At 47.9% G+C, this 16,604-nt stretch overlaps 1 protein-coding gene and 1 pseudogene across 2 annotated transcripts; both read right to left on the bottom strand.

The window, feature by feature from the left end:
• Window positions 1–446: 446 nt before the first annotated feature.
• CYP1B1 (cytochrome P450 family 1 subfamily B member 1) lies at window positions 447–5,110 on the bottom strand (the record flags this gene model as incomplete). The annotated part of the gene is made up of 2 exons (XM_081101568.1): window positions 447–1,035; window positions 4,068–5,110. The coding sequence occupies 2 exons, from the start codon at window positions 5,108–5,110 to the stop codon at window positions 447–449; spliced, it is 1,632 nt and encodes a 543-aa protein (XP_080957694.1).
• A 10,957-nt stretch (window positions 5,111–16,067) lies between these two features.
• On the bottom strand, window positions 16,068–16,386 carry LOC308526296 (cytochrome c-like; annotated as a pseudogene). The gene has a single exon. The product of its transcript is annotated as a cytochrome c-like (transcript).
• Between the last annotated feature and the right edge of the window lie 218 nt (window positions 16,387–16,604).

Raw genomic sequence — 16,604 nt, 5'->3', positions numbered from 1 at the left:
CTTTTCCCTCTCACCCTCAACCACATGTCTTACACTGAAATTATGTGCCTTTGCATATTCAACAATATATTCTAAAACTTTGCTCAATATGGTTTTCTACTGCTGTTTAGCACACACAACATCCACCTGCGATCCCACCCACGAAAGCATGGAATTGGAAGTACCTCTTCATCAGGTAGTTCTGCATGTGTGCCCAAATGTGTTTTATCTCCAAAGAATGCTCTCTGGAGAAGTTATTACCGGCATTTGATGTACGTATAAAACTTCTTTGGGCCTCTTGACTCTTGGACTGAAAAGAAATCTTCCCAGAGCTCCTGCACTGCCCAGTGCGGATCTGGGCTCACTTTAGAGGCGAACTGAGAAAGTGGCACAGAGGAGCTGGAAAATTTTACTCCCCATCCCCCAAAACTTGAGTCCTTCTAAAATTCCAGCTTGCTTCTGGCTTCTCACTGGCAGTCTTCCTCGGCTTGCAACGTTTGGACAGCCCTGTCGAGGAGCTCCATGGACTCTCTGAGAGTGACGTTGATTTTAAATGACTTGGGTTTAATGGTCAGGCCGTAATTAAAATCCATTTTTGCGGGCTCGTCGGGATTGGCCTTGAAATTGCACTGGTGAGCCAGGATGGAAATGAAGAGAAACAGCTGTGTCTTGGAAATCTCTTCCCCGATGCAGCGCCGTTTGCCCATTGAAAAAATCATCACGCTGCTGGCCAGGTCCTTGTTGATGAAGCCGTCCTGGTCCAAGAACCGGGTGGGATCGAAGTCCTCTGGGTTAGGCCACTTCACGGGGTCATGATTCACGGACCACTGGTTAACAAACACCACCGTGTCCTTGGGAATGTGGTAGCCCAAGACAGAGGCGTTGGCGGTGGTGGCGTGAGGAATGGTGATGGGCACTAAGCTGGAGAAGCGCATGGCTTCGTAAAGAAAGGCCATGATGTAGGGCAGTTTGGGCTGGTCATCCAGGCAGGGCAGGCGGTCTCGACCCACGACTTGATCCAGTTCTGCCTGCACCCGAGCCTGCACGTCAGGGTACCTGTTTGGTGTTTAAGGCAGAGGGAGAAAACGAGTGAGGAAAACTCATTCTTCTTTCACGTAGAAAGCACATTACAATTTGTTCTAATCCCACTTTCTTTATCTGAATCAGGGACTGACTTAACTTTTCCGTGCCTCCCCCCAAAATAATCTAAAACAATTTCTTAATTTCTCACTAAACTGCAAGATGGATAAGTTGGCAGTTATATTTCCTGTAATAGGCCTCACATGGCTAATGCTTTCTTTCCTGTCATAAGTCAAAATATGTCTAAGTTTTCTCAGCCTGAGAAAGGAGGATAACGGACAAGGCCAACTTCTCCAATAGAGGAAGCAGGCACAATGCTTAGGACTCACAATACTTTTCAGAGGCCCAAGAAATTTTTTCTTTCTTCTTTTTTTTTAAATCAGAAGAGGGGAAAAATGAACTTTTCGGTCAAAGAAAATGTTTTAGCATATAATTTTAATATATTTATCTTTATACCAATATAGTCATAAAATATAATTTTATTTTTCATGGAGTAAGGTATCTATAAAGACAAAAGCACCAAAGGCCCATAACAGTTAAAATGTAGCCCTGAAAGAAGATCATTCCCCCGCCCCCCCCCCCCCCGCTCTAGCCCCCCCTCCATTTCCCTACTGTTCTCATCTGTACAAAGGTGATTGGTATGCTGATAGGTAAAGCAACATGGCTTCTAAAATGTGAAAGCAAATTCCCCATGTTCATGAGATTATGGTACCAATTGTAATACGTATTCACTGTTGGTGACATAAACTAGCGTAATCCTTTTGGAAAACAAAATCTTACTACAAAGCAAGGTCCAAAAGGGTAACCTCTCCCCACTCTTTGTAAACCGGTAATCCTCCTTGCAATGTATTTTCAGGAAATAACAAATACAAAAACATATAACCACAACAATGGCTGAAATTTTTAAAATGTAAACGACAACTGTAAAGCTCAAGCAATGGTTATATACAATGAATATATTACTATGGCAAAATATTTTGTAACCATCAAAAATTACTAAAGTGGACATGTTAGCAATCTATCAATATGATTTTTTAAAATTGTCAAAATAAAGTTTAAAAGATGGGGAAATAGCCATTATAATAAGAAGTAAAAAAAATGTAAATAATTATTGCAGCCCTGAAAAAAATATATAAGCATGTATGTGATGAAATCCGGGGTGATTTGAAAATATTGCTTTGTTAGCATTCTACTTCAGGGGTCTGCAAGCTTTTTCATAACGGGCCAGAGAGTAAATATCTTAGGTTTTGCAGATCAAATCCTCTGTGTCCCAGTTATTCAACTCTGCCCGTGCTGTAGTATGAAAGCCGCCATAGCAATAGGTAAATGTATTTTCTTCCTTTTGATAAAACATATATACAGGAATGGCTAGTGTAATGTGTCAACCCATCATATTGTCTTTTCACCCAAAAGAAGAAAAATGTACTTATCAGCTATATTGAATTGAAAGTGACCCCAACATTGTTTTATTTCCTTTCTCTGCCCAATCTGTTTCTAAATGAAAAAGAAAGTCTGTTTCAAAAGATAGCATGTTTATCTGAGAATGCTAAAGATCTATTGATCCCCTTTTGGGATGTTTTCTTTCTGATCTACCTGCCCCCACTATGAGTTTCTGTGATCATAATACGGAGAAGCGATTTTAAATATGCAAAATATTTGATTTGTGAAAGTGGCCGTACAGTATCTAAGGGTTGCAGTGTTGCAGTGTTGCAGTGGATTCTAGTAAAAAGCTGTCTTTGCCTTTCAGTATCTGAGGCACCAGAAAATTCAGCATTCCCCACAGCTAACTTGTGCCACCAGGAAATGTCACAACCAGGATTTCTGGTCTCTCCAGGCCATCAAGACTCGCCTTGAGCCAGACATTTGCCCCTTGGGGTCGAGTTGCCAGACAAGCTACAGGCCACCCAGTTAAATCTGAAGTGCAGATAAACAATGGCTAATCTTTTAGTATAAGTATGTCCTATGTAAAATTTATTTTTTATTTGCTAAATCTGGCACCAAGTGATACCTGGAACTTGTCTGATTCGTGCGTTTACGGAGCTTGTCTGAGACCTTAATCAAGGTGGTCTCTGGGGACCAGTTAACTGACCAAGAGGGGCCCAGGGGCCAGGAGGTCCGCAGAGGCCTCCTGGGTGCCCTGATTGCCTTTCTGGAAGCTGTTCTGCGCTGGGTAAAAGTGACTGCTTCTCCAGTTCTTTACCCGGAAGACACTTCTCTTACTCCCAGCGCGGCTGTTTCACAAAATCCAGCACAAACCACTGGTTCCTGACCTCCCTCCTAAAACTTCCACGTGGGCTAACCAACCCGGGACCAAGTCTGAGGGCCTCCAGACCGGCCTCCGAGGGTTCCTTTCCCAGGGAACAAAGCCCGGACTGGCGGCTGGCTTTTAGCGCCCGGCCTGGGAGGCCTCGGATCTGCTTGGACTGGCGGAGCGGATGAGGCTGCTGTGTTTGTTTAACGTACTGACCGAGTTACCCCTTCTTTCCGAACCGAACCGTTCCAATGGCGCTTCTCCTGTGGCAGGAGAAGAGATCTGGACTGATCTGCGGGCACTTAAAAAAGTCTTGTTTTTCCAGGGGGTTTCTCACAAAATGTGTGCCTACTTGGAGACGCAGCAACAAGATCAGAGATTCGGAGAGGTCCCGCTGGGTGGGGCCTGCCCGCTGGCGTGTCTCTACGCCCCGGTTGCCTGCCTGGCGGTTTGAGGGAGTGACATCAGATTTGAGAGGTGGTGGCCTGGAGCGAAACCTCAAACCCTCCTTGCGCGCTGGTCGCGATCTCAGCCTATGCTGGTCTCACTGCACCCTTTTTTTTGTTTTATTTTATTTTATTTTATTTTATTTTATTTTATTTTATTTTATTTTGGTATTACATATGTGTTCTTATCTCCCCATTGCCCCCCAACCCTCCCCCGCCACACACACACACACACACACACACACACACTCACTCATGCACCTTTTATAGGAGGAGAGGGAGGCCCGACCCACGCCTCCTGGAGGCTTTACCTGGTGAAAAGGATGAGCAGCCACTGCAGCGCGGTGGAGAGCGTGTCCTGGCTGGCGCCAAAGATGTCGGTGACAGTGGACGGCACGTAGTCTTCATCCAGCCGCGCGGCGCTGTCGCCCGAGCCCTCGGCCGCCTCCTTTCCCACCGAGAGGATGCAGGCGTCCATCAGGTCGCGGGGGGCGGCCCCGGGACGGAAGCTCTCGCGGTGCCGCAGGAACTTGTCGAGGACGAAGTTGCTGAAGTTGCGGTTGAGCTGCTGGAACTCTCGGAAGGTTGTGCGCACCGGGTTCGGGAAGCGCAGCAGCCAGGGCAGCACGTCCACCAGGCTGCCCGCGCCCACCGTGCGCCCGAACTCCTCGTTGTGGCTGAGCAGCTCGCGGAACTCGGCGTCCTCGTGGCCGTAGCGACAGCCGAAGCACACGGCGCTCATGACGTTGGCCACGGCCACCAAGGTCAGCGGCCGCGGGTCGAGGAAGGCGCCGCCCGCGCTGCCGCGCACCAGCAGCTCCACCAGCTCGCGCGCCTCGCCCAGCACGTGGCCCTCGAGGACGCGGCGGCTGCGCGGCTGGCGCGGGGAGAAGGCGCGCATGGTGCCCTGCGCCGCGCGCCGCTGCGCCTTCCAGCGCTCCGAGTACTGGCTGAACGCCAGGCTGCGGCCGCCCGACACCACGCGGAAGGAGGCGAAGGGCGGCCGGTCGGCGAAGGCGGTGGCCTGCTGCACCAGGGCCTGGCGAATGGCGCGCTCGCCGTTCAGCACCACCACCGGGCAGCTGCCCAGGCGGATCTGGAAGACGTCGCCGTAGCGCCGCGCCAGGCGCTCGAACGAGAGGTGCGGCGCGGGGCCTATCGCCGCGGCGTTGCCGATCAGCGGCCACGCGAAGGGCCCCGGGGGCGCGGACCCTGGCTGGCGCCGCCGCTGCCGCAGCAGCCACTGGCCCACGTGCACGGCGGCCAGCACCGAGAGGAGCAGCAGGAGCGTGGCTTGCTGTGCGGACAGCGCGATGGGCAGCAGGGGGTCGTCGAGGCTGAGCCCGGTGGCCATGCTGAAGAGAGAAGGGCAAAGGCGTGACGTGCAGGTGTGAGCAGAGAGGGGCGGGCGCCCCGTGCCCCTGTCCGTGGCCTCGGGCTAAACCCTACGCTGTCGGGGAGGGAGGCCGCGGGTGGGTTAGGAAGGGCTGCCTCACTGGGGAAGCAGCTGAAGACGCCCTTTCCCATCCCAAACCCACTCCCCGCAGGAAAAGGAAGGGGGCGTGTTTCTGCTGCTCCGCCACTCAGACTCCCAGTCCCTCCGCGGCCGCCTAACGGTCCCTGCGATTCGGGGACAACACGGCGGGCATTGAGGCGGGGGCGCTCAGTTCCCTTTAAGTGACTATCACCCCAGCCCTGCGCCTCCCCGATCTGCCTCCCCAACCCCCCATCTGCGAGAACCCAACAGGAGAGGCCGCGGGAAGGCAGCTCCGCGGACACACTGACCTGCAAAGAGGCACGGTTTCCAGCGGCGAGCGACCGCGGGCTCCAAGAAGGGGCGGGAGCAAGGCGACAACCCGAGCGTCTCCAGAAAGTGGGACGCCCGCCCCGGACACCTGCTGCCGGAGCCTTAGCGCTCACTCTGGAGCCAGGAGGCGCTGTCAGAGCTCGGGGCGCTGGGATGGGGATGGGGACCGAGAAAGGTGGCTCCTTGGCCGAGCCCCGCTGCACGTGACACCTCGGCAGAGCCGGGGTTTCCTAACAGCGTGGGGATTGGGGTTAGGGGTGTCTGAGTGGAGGCAATGCCCAGCTCTCACGACCCCCCGGGCTGGTGGCTCCGACGGCTGGAGTCTCAGAGGCGTGGCCCGTTTGCCCACAGCCACTCTGCAGAGTCCAAACGCGCCATCCCGTTTTTAAGGTCTGAGTCGAGGGAGGAGGCAGCTGGACCTGGCGGGGGCGGGGCGCGCCAGAGGGCGGGGCGCGCGGGGACGGTCCCCGAGGCTCGGACTCCGGCTGGAGTCGCCGCACGCAGGTGGTCACGCGAGGCGGCCGCGGCGCGCCCCGACGGCCTTGGAGAAGGGGCTGGTGATTTGACTAGTAGCGGCTGTCTGAGCTTTTCGCGCACCCGAAAACCGCTCTTCATCCCAGTCACCCCCGACGGTGGCCGCACGGTTTCCGCGGGACGCGCTGCGGCCAGAATCTGCCCCTACAGGCTGAGTGCACCCCGAAACTCCCTTTCCTTCCAGTGATTTCAGCTGCGGGCCCGAGAGAACACTGCTCGGGGTCCTTGGGCGCCCCGGCCAGGAAGGGAAACCTGTCCGTCTGGAAAAGAGGAAAGTGTGGTTTGTGGTGCGGTTTGCCCGACAGCCTCCATGGCTATTTTATCTTTACGTTCGCGTAAGCAGATGGTCCTCCAAGGAAGCCCTTTTGCGTGCGCGCAAAGTTCTCCGCGCGCAGCGATATCAAGAATCCCGGGGCGACGCCGCCCCCCTGCCCCCGGGCCCCGACTGTCCCTGGCAGCAGGGGCGGGGCGCCGCTGGCCCCGAGGTTTCCCGCGGGGAAACTCCTCCGGTGGCGCCGCCCACTGGAGGGCGCGGGGCCGCCCAGGCCTTGTCTGCAGTCCTGGGGCACTGGGCCCAGAGCCAAACTGGGGCAAACCCTGGGGGCTGGAGAGGAGGGGGAGGGGGGCTCTCTGAAGGTTCCCGGAGGAAGGAGGGGGACGAGGAGGGGGAAGGGAGGGGGAGGCAAAGGGCCCCGCGACGGAGAACTTGATCGGGTTGAAAAGTTCCTCCGCTGCCGCCTCCCCCTTGCGTGCAGAGCTGTGCCTTGCGTGCGTCGCTTCTGGAAAGCCGGCTCCAGTCATATCCCTCGGCGCTTCTCACGGCACCTGACACGCTGGGGCGGCGACGGGGGTGGCGGCTGAGGGCGGGGTGCTGGCCGCCACCACCCTCCGCAGCGCACGCACAGCCGCGCCCGCCGGGCCCGCGAGGTCGGGCCGCCACCCGAAGGCCAGGTCTGGGTGCGTGCGCTGGAGGTGGGGACGCTGCTTTCAAAGGGGCAGCCGCAGGCAGGAGGCGCAGGAGCCAGCGCTGGCCTCGGGCTGGCGGCACCCGCTCCTACCGGCTGGTACAAAGTATTTTTGAGAGTGAAGGTCTTCGCAGCAAGGCCGGGGGGGTGAGGGCAAGCCCGTGGGAAAGGTGGGATGTCTTAGTTCATCAGGTAGGAAGTGTACCTCTGGGCCTCCAAGGTCCTCAAGCGTAAACGTAAAAGGTGTGCGTTTACCATGTGACAACCCTGTGTTTTGGAATTTTACTGGAGCTTCGAGTATCTGTTTCCCGATTACAGAGGAGGAATCTGGGGTTCAGAGAGGTTATGTGACTTACTCAAGGTAGCACAGCTAAACTGGGGTGGCGCAGGATTTGAACCCACGAAGTCACACTCCAGATCCACCATACAAGTTTATGTGAAAGGAAATCCTCAGATAAAAGGCACAAGTGCCTTCTTGCCTGTCTGCTCTCCCATTAGCTGGAAGAATTTTTAAAATTTTTATTTTCCAATTACAGCTGGCATACGATGCTATATTAGCTCCAGGTGTACAGCATAGTGATTAGATATTTATATACCATAGGAAATGATCGCTCTGGAAGACATTTTTTTAATAGTTGTTTTTCTTTGAGAACTGAGGATTCTGAGGGTCACACAAAAAATCGTATGCTGATCTTTTGCAATTAAATTGGTTTTGAATAAAAAGACTTCAGGAGAGACTGAAACCAATGATAAATATCTGACCTGATAAGAAAATGCCTTCTTGTAAAAGTCTTCATTTGGTAGTTTTTGTTGTTGTTGTTCGTTAATTCTCACCAGAGGATATTTTTCCATTGATTTTTAGAGAAAGGGGAAGAGATAGAAACATTGATGTAAGAGAGACACATCCATTGGTTTCCTCCCACACACACCCTGACCAGGGCCAGGGGATTGAGCCTGCAACCTAGGTACGTGCCCATGACCAGAATCAAACCTGGGACCCTTCAGTCCTCAGGGTGATGCTCTATCCACTGAGCCAAACCGGCTAGGGCTTATTTGGTAGGTTTTGAGAGATCCTCTAGAAATGATTTCACGCACCATTCCTGAAAGCCTTTACCACAGTATCTCCTCCAGAATCAGAGTGGAGTACTCACATCCATGGTGAAGTTAGTTTTTGAGCAACTGTTTATTTTTTTAAAAAATCTTTATTGTTGAAAGTATTACATATGTCCCTCTTTTTCTCCCATTGACCCCCCTCCAGCCGGCCCTACTCCCTACCCCAGGCCTTCACCACCCTATTGTCTGTGTCCATGGGTTATGCATATAATGCATACAAGTTCTTCGGTTGATCACCTCTCGCCCACCCATTGTCCCCCACCTTTCCTCTGAGAGTCTGCACTGTTTCATGCTTCCCTGTCTCTGGGTCCACTCCATTCATCAGTTGAGCAACTGTTTAAATAGCATTGGTTTCCCAGAGCCATGTTTGCCAACATCTCCTTTGAAATGAGTTTCATAAGGACCTTACAATGTCCAGCTTTTGCAAGCTTCTGCATGTGTCAGTCTCTCATTAGACTTTCATTTGGTGGACGGGAATTGTCTGTAGGCTAATGCCAATTCTGCGCTATCAACATTCCTGAAAGCCTTTATCACAGTGTCTCCTCCAGAATCAGAGTGGATGGAGGGTTCCTTTACCAGCGGTTCTCAACCTGTGGGTCGCAACCCCTTTAGAGGTCGAATGACCCTTTCACAGGGATCGCCTAAATACATCGTGCATATCAGGTATTTACATTGCGACTCATAACAGTAGCAAAATTACAGTTATAAAATAGCAACGAAAATAATTTTATGGTTGGGGGGTCACCACAACATGGGGAACTGTATTAAAGGGTCACGGTATTAGGAAGGTTGAGAACCACTGCAACCAAGCAAATTCCTATCTTAAAAAGTATAAAGCAAGGCTGTTCCCTAAGACCTCTTGTGTAATTCCTGAATAATGTCTTCTAGTTTTTAGATAAATTCAGTGCATGTCTTCCTGCCACAGCACATAATTCAGGCATGGCCTCCATGCTACTGTGGCACCTTGAGCTTAGCTCTTGTACTAGGACATGCTTTTAAAAAAAGCAGAGGAGCCCTTTAAGGAAATGCCATCAGAAAGATAAGCCCTTATCAGTTATGACAAACTAAAACGAAAATAACTGGCTGTGGTAGCACCTTCTTTGGAATCTGCAGGCCCCAGGTTCTCCCAGGCTCTATTGCAGGGCCCATCTGGTACCTGATGAAGAGATAGGGTAAATCCAAAGTGGCCAGTGGCTACCCCTGATCCAGCTCAAGGTGGGTCCCCTCCCTCTAGTGAGAATTCACACCAAGCCCTTTATCATCACAACTTCTTGACCAAAGTCAGTATCTAAGATCCATGAATCTGCTTTTAGGCAGCAGCACAGAATATGGGGATTTCACCCTCCTAAATCCGAAACTTGAATTGCTTGCTGCAAATAACTTTCAAAAGAGCAGGTAAGCTGAAGAGAGCTTAAAGTACAGGTTTTAAATGCCTTGTATTGTATCGATTTCAAAGAACAGACACCCAGCTTAAGCTTGTTTAAGCAGGTCAGGAATGTGCTGGCTCATGTGCTGGGAATGATAACAGTGGTACCTCACAGGATGGAGGGACCTGGGCTGCTCTCCCTGCCCTCTGTCTATGTTGGTACCTGCTGGGGCTCTGTTCTGCAGATTCTCCACATGGTGGGAAAGCTGGCCATGGGCAGTCTCAAATGAACCACCCCAAGGAAAAGAGAACATCTTTCTCCCAAAGTCATTATGTAGCACCCTGGAAGGACTTGGGCACACCAGGCTGCACCAGGCCACTCCTGTCCGGGCCAAGGCTAGGACTGTTATCATTAATTGGGACCGGATGGGGGGAACTTGCTAAGAAGCCAAAGACAACAGCTCCGTTAGTCCACACGTATCCCACTTCTGTTCACTGCTCTTTTTGGGGTTGGAGGATAGCCCAAACCTATTATTATTTTTATTAGTTTCAATCAGCAAGTGAGATAGATGCACTGCTCTTGGAGTCAATCACCAAGAAAGCTCAGCCCTTATGTCATCAGGCTAGAAGTTGGTTTTCTTCCTGGGCTTTCTCTCTAGAATAATCTCTGTGTTGATTTTATGGGTAAAAAAATAAAACCCAGCTCTTCGAACCTCCTTCAAACACACATATGCACATGCTCTGAAAAGACAGTGTAGTGCAAGCAGGTCAAACTCGCGACCCGAGGGCCACATGCCTCATTTATTTGGCCTGTGTTAACCTTTGAGTTTGACATGCTTGATGTAGTGAAAGCATAATCTCTGGCAAATACTTGATGTGTGGGGTGGGCAGGAATCAGCAATCAGACACATGCTGGTAGGCAGGGCCAAGAAGACAAACCAAGTGTCCAAGTTGACCGAGAGTATGACAGAGTGGGGAGCTGGGAGTTGAGAGGATTCTTAAGAGCTGGTACCAAAACCCTGTGTCCACCTGACTTGCTGCTGCTTCCCTCCCACTGGTAATGTAAAGGCTGAGAACCACAGAGCTAAAAGTAGATCTTATTTCATCTAATTTAAGAAACCATCCTTATAGGATGCACCATTATTTTACATATATAGTTTTTTATTGATTTCAGAGAGGAAGAAAGAGGGAGAGAGAGCTAGAAACACCAATGATGAGAGAGAATCATTGATCGGCTGCCTCCTGCATGCCCCCTACTGAGGATTGAGCCTTGAACCCGGCCATGTGCCCTGGAACAGAATCAAACCCGGGACCCTTCAGTATGCAGGCCGATGCGCTCTATCCACTGAGCCAAACGGGTTGAGGTTGCACCATTGTTTTGTATGCTAATTAATATAAAAGCTGGGGGCTGCCAACTGTAATTATGCCTTTGATTTTAAGACGTATTTTGATTTCAAAGATGTTAAGATATTGTTTTTAAAGTGTGTTTTAGAATGAAGCCCTGTGCATGCTAGCCAAGACCCTCTGCCTTTGCAATAAGCAGCGGTGGTCCTGAGGTTTCATAAATGGTGCAATTGGGGTCAGGAATGTTGCCTCCTAAACCATCTCCCCTTCCGTTAATATTATTTGATGTTTTTCCAATCCTGTGTAAAGTGTGGGTAGAAGCTGCTTTAGAAGATTTTGCTAATTTTATCAACTACTAAAGCGAAGAAAAAGATAGTCACTTCCTAAGACAAGTTTCTCAATCCTCCTCCCCCTCCAACTTGATTGCCCACCAAGCTCTTTCCATATCATCTGATATTTGTGAAAGCCACGGAGCAACACTGTATTATTCTAATTTCTCACCAAATAGTTCCATTCATAGATAGAGGCAAAGGACATCAATGCCTGCAACTTACTCTCAAACGTTTCAAGGAAAAAAGACAGGGAGCAAGGGAGGAAACCAGAGAGAGGAAAATAATAAAACAAGCATGACAAAAGGTTCCTAACTGAAGAATCCAGGTAAATGAGAGTTCTTCGTGATGTTCTTGCAACTTGTCTGTAAGTTCGAAATCATATCAGAAGGAAAAGTTACTAAAAATAAAAAACTAAGGGCATGAGAGAGAAATATTTTCATAACACTATGAGTTCAGGGCTGAGAAAAAGTTTGTGCTCAACTGCAATCGTTTCCCCTAGCAGGGTCTGATATGACCTTGCTCTTTGAATGGTTTGAATGTATCTGTGGTCTTTATGGTAACCTTCCTGCAATTCCTTTTGAAAATAGAAGAAATACATTATGTAAAGAGTACCTGCCCTCAGTTACACTGTGTTATTCTAAGATAGTGGTTCTCAACCTGTGGGTCGCGACCCCTTTGGGGGTCGAACGACCCTTTCACAGGGGTCGCCTAAGACCATCTGGAAAACACAGATATAATTACATATAGTTTTTGTGATTAATCACTATGGTTTAATTATGTTCAATTTGTAACAATGAAAATACATCCTGCATATCAGATATTTACATTACGATTCATAACAGTAGCAAAATTACAGTTATGAAGTAGCAACGAAAATAAGTTTATGGCTGGGGGGTCACCACAACATGAGGAGCTGTATTACAGGGTCGTGGCGTTAGGAAGTTGAGAACCACTGCTCTAAGAGATGACTCACTTAAAGTCTCCTGTGCTTCCTAGATGTAGAAAACGGTGCGTTTCTCTAATGGCTTCTTCGAGTTTTCTTTAGTTTCCTTCTTCCTCTTCCTCTTTCCTTCCCTGGCTCTTCCTTCTTCCTTCTCTCCCACGCATCTCACCTTCTTATCTCTTCCTCACCCTCAGGAGACCACCATTCTTTTCTCCTGCTGCCACCATCCCTGCTAGCCTTTCTCTCCTGTTCTCTCTACATTCTCCTGTTTACCTTTCCTCTCTCCCAGAAGAGCAAAGAATAGGGGCTGAGGAGAAGGAAGAGCGGGAGTGAAGAAAGTAGAAAAGGGGTCAGAGAGATAGAACAACCAAGAAAAGAAAAAGGAGCAAAATATCAAAGGTAACACTGGTGATCGTTTAGTCTAGTCTCACAGTCAGTCCATGAGTGCCTCCTGCTCAGTATTTGTGTGTGAGCCGAAGGTCTTACTAACTTAGAACGGTGATGATTCCATAGGAGGGAAAGGCCTGTAGTTGCTTCTGCAAGTTTGTTCCTGGTGCTTCAACTCCCACCCCAACTGGTTCCTGAAATTCACCTTTCTCACAGTAGAACCAGGAGCCTTCTGTCTACTACTTTCGTCAACAGAGAAAAACTTTACTTTCCTAATTCTTTGATCAGGCACAGAAAATCTTTAGGCAGATGAAGAATATTGTTTTTCATTTTTGTGTCCTAAAAATAAATATTTACCAGGTTACCAAGAAAATGCATAAACCAACAAGAAGTAAAGTACAAACAACAATAAAAAACAAAACAGAATGCACATTTAGGTTCAGCTAAATCACAGTATCTAGCCATGGGCATGTTGATTGATACCTTTTCCAGATTTGAGATGGGTTCTTGGTAGAGAATCCAGATTCCAATCTTCTTTTTCTCCGTTAACCTCTTAGCTTTTAGGGGTAGGTCTGTATTCTATCACTGGTTTTCTTCTCTTTGCAGAAAGGAACAAAAATTCAGGTCAAAAACTGTAGTGACAGCCAGGGCTTGAGAAAATAATTGGTAATGTGATAACTTAAGTGGCTATTCCTCCCCTACACATTCCCAAAAGAGAACACAAGGGCTGGATAATTTATACACTGGTTTTTGTGACCATCAGCCTCCAACAGGATTTTTCCGTTCTATGATGGAAGGGTTCATGACTCAACTGTGGCCTGTCCCATGGTTGGACTGCTCTGGTTAGAAAGCTCTGGTTGTTAGGAAGTTCTTCCCAACATTAAGAAAGAATTTGGAGTGATTCTTTCCTGCTGAACTTAGAGTTACCATTTGGAGTGACATAGACCAAGACAATTTCCCTTTCACATGACAGCCCTTGACATGTTTGAAGATGGCTATTGTGCTGTTGCTGAGCCATCAGCCCACCAACTAAGAAATGCTCCAGTTCTTTAAATAACATGTTTTCTAGAACTGTATCCAGCCTTTCTGTGCCTTCTAGACCATGTAGTTTTAAATGTGCCTAAGTATGTACCTAAAACTGAGCACAGTACCCCAAAGGTGACATCTTGCTTAGCCCAAAGGGATGTAGTTAATTCCCATCAGCCACACAGAGTTTCTTTCATGCAAACTAAGTTTTTGGACTATCTATATATATAAAAGCCTAAGCGACCGTTACAGCTGGACAACCGGCCAGTGGCTATGATGTGCACTGACCACCAGGGGGCAGACACTCAATGCAGGAGCTGCCCCCTTGTGGTCAATGCATCCCACAGCCAACCTCCCGTGGCTGGCCAACCTCCCGTGGTCCCTTCCCCTGGCTGGCTGGCTCCAATCAGTCCAATCGGGACTGCGCGAGATGGCTCCGATCAGCCCAATCACTGACAGGGCCGAGGGAACCCACCCTTGCACAATTTCATGCACTGGGCCTCTAGTTTTAAAATATTTGCATTCCACTGTTGTACCCATACTAAGCCTGTGATCAACTGAAGTCTTCATCTTTTATTATAAGACTTGATACCATTCTGAGTCTTTAATTGGACTTTGGCCATTGATTTTTAAAAAACTAAATATGAGATTTTACATTTTTTTTATTTATCTTTTTTTCAATTACAGTTGGTTATATTTATTCTTATTAAATGCATCTTGGGGCTTTAGGACAGTGTCAAAGCCAATGGAAGGCCAGAGACCATAACAGGAGCAGGAAAGCAATATAGGGAAAGCATGTCTAGTGATCAGGTGACCCTGGGCCATTCTGGACTACTTAAAAGCAAAAAAAAATCTTTGGACTGTGGCTTATATTCTATAACCACAATATTATACATATCGTTTTCTGTTTTGGTAAGATACAAATTCTTAAAACACGCACATATAGTATATGAATAGACTCTTGTTGCAAAAGGTTCAATCAGTATGCAAGAATATGCAGAAAAGTGGGAAAACCCATACTCCCAGCCCTTCTCAAACATGACAAGGGGAACCATGTGCCTTCTATTTATGTATGTGCATATGTTTGTACATATGTATGTATTTTAATACAAATGAGATCACACTAGAAGTATTGTTCAGTGACTTTTTTTCCCTAACTTAACAATTGCCTTGGTGTCCACACAGAAAGTACAGATCTGCCTCATGCTTTTAAACTATTGTGTAATTTGATCATAACAATTTATTTAACCATTTCTCTTAGATGATCATATGTGCTGTTCCAACTTCACTCTAATGACTTCACTTTTCTGTGCAATTTTACATACATTTGTAAGCGTTTCCCCAGTGGAGATACTTGAACCAAGGGAATATGCATTTTAAAGGGTGTTGAGACCACCTCGTTATCTTCCAAAAAGTCATGCCAGTTTGCATCCTCATGAACCTGGGGTTTTGTACCATGTAGCCTGTGCCAAAAATACCTTTCCTTCTTTAAAGAACTGTTGCTCTAATTTAACTTTGCAAATGTGGAATGAAAACAAAACAAAACAAAAATGTTACTTGTCTTTCAGACCTATTCCTTACTTGAAAAAATAGGTGTGCTTGTATTCAGATAGGCTCTTCTTTTTACTTATCTGCGACTTTGTTTTTAATGATCTTAAGCCACATGACGACATAATTTACAATTTTGTGTAGATGACTTATTCTCTACTTTAATCCCAGTGAACTGGCAAAAAGCACCATTACCAATCACACACATACATAGTCAATGAATAGCGCTTCAAGACAATCCTGAATTATAACTTAGTCCGACTTAAAGAATTCACAACGTTTGCTACTATACCTTGTTACACTGAGTTCTACAAGCACCTGACCTTAAAGATCATCTATAAAATGTAGAAGTGTTAAATACTCTTTATTTGATTATACAGAAACCACACTAAAATGCCTTTTATTTAGTAAAAGGCAACCGTTTAGATACAGGGAATTTTATTAAATTGGCATCGTTGGGACCAAGGAGATAAAATGGTCACTGCCAGCCCATCTGCAGCCCTGCCTTTTAACAGGCCAATGAACACAACCTGAAACACAAGCAAGTCTTGCAGGTCTCAGAGACAGTGAAGGGATTCCCTCAGAATTTAAACAAGGTAATACAACCAGTCATATAAATCTAAACATCAGCCAGCCTCCTACAGGTTTGAGATGGCACTCACCACCTCTGTGAAAAGTTGAACACTACGAATCAAGTCCAATCACATTTTTAGAAGGAAGGACAGTGACAGTGCTTGCTGAACCCAAATCACCATCAAAGCTCAAGAAGCTGACCATATTCATTTAACCACAAGCCAATCTTATTTATTAGTAAGTCAGGACTGCCGGAAATCAATGCTCTATTAGCCATTCATGATCTGAATGCTGGTGTATGAGATCAACTTAAATATGGTACACATAAAAAAAGTCCTGAGACATTTGTAATAAATAAGGCAGTGGCCAACTATTACTCATTAGTAGCTTTTTTGAGATAAGCTGTCAAGTCTGCCCTTTCTGCACTCTTCTTAATGCCAGCGAAGGTCATTTTTGTTCCAGGGATGTACTTCTTGGGAGCCTCCAAATACTCCATCTGTGTAGCCTCTCCCCAGGTGATACCTTTGTTCTTGTTGGCATCTGTGTAAGAAAATCCAGGGGCCTGACCTGTGTTTCTCCCAAAGAGACCATGGAGATTTGGCCCAGTCTTGTGCTTGCCTCCCTTTCTCCACAGTATGGCACTGGGCATGCTTCTGAACAAAAATCTTCTTGCCCTTCTCAACATTACCCATTTTTAAATCGCTTATTAGTCGCGCGTGACACTGAGGTCCCCACTCGCAATCCAGATGTTCTGCACTCTCGGCTCCTCTTCTTGACAGATGAGGGGAAACCCCAGATTAAAGTCGGTAAGAGTTTAGAAGGGGCACATCCCTGTGGAGCACATCACAGGAACCAGGGCGGGGAGAATGACCTCAGTGGCTCTGGATATCCCCTCTGAGATGATGGCAAT

This window comes from Myotis nattereri (assembly GCF_964212035.1).
Source record: "Myotis nattereri genome assembly, chromosome: 10".
Taxonomy (NCBI): Eukaryota; Metazoa; Chordata; class Mammalia; order Chiroptera; family Vespertilionidae; genus Myotis; species Myotis nattereri.
Note: the sequence above shows the minus strand (reverse complement) of the source record. Positions and strands in the feature narration are given on the sequence as shown.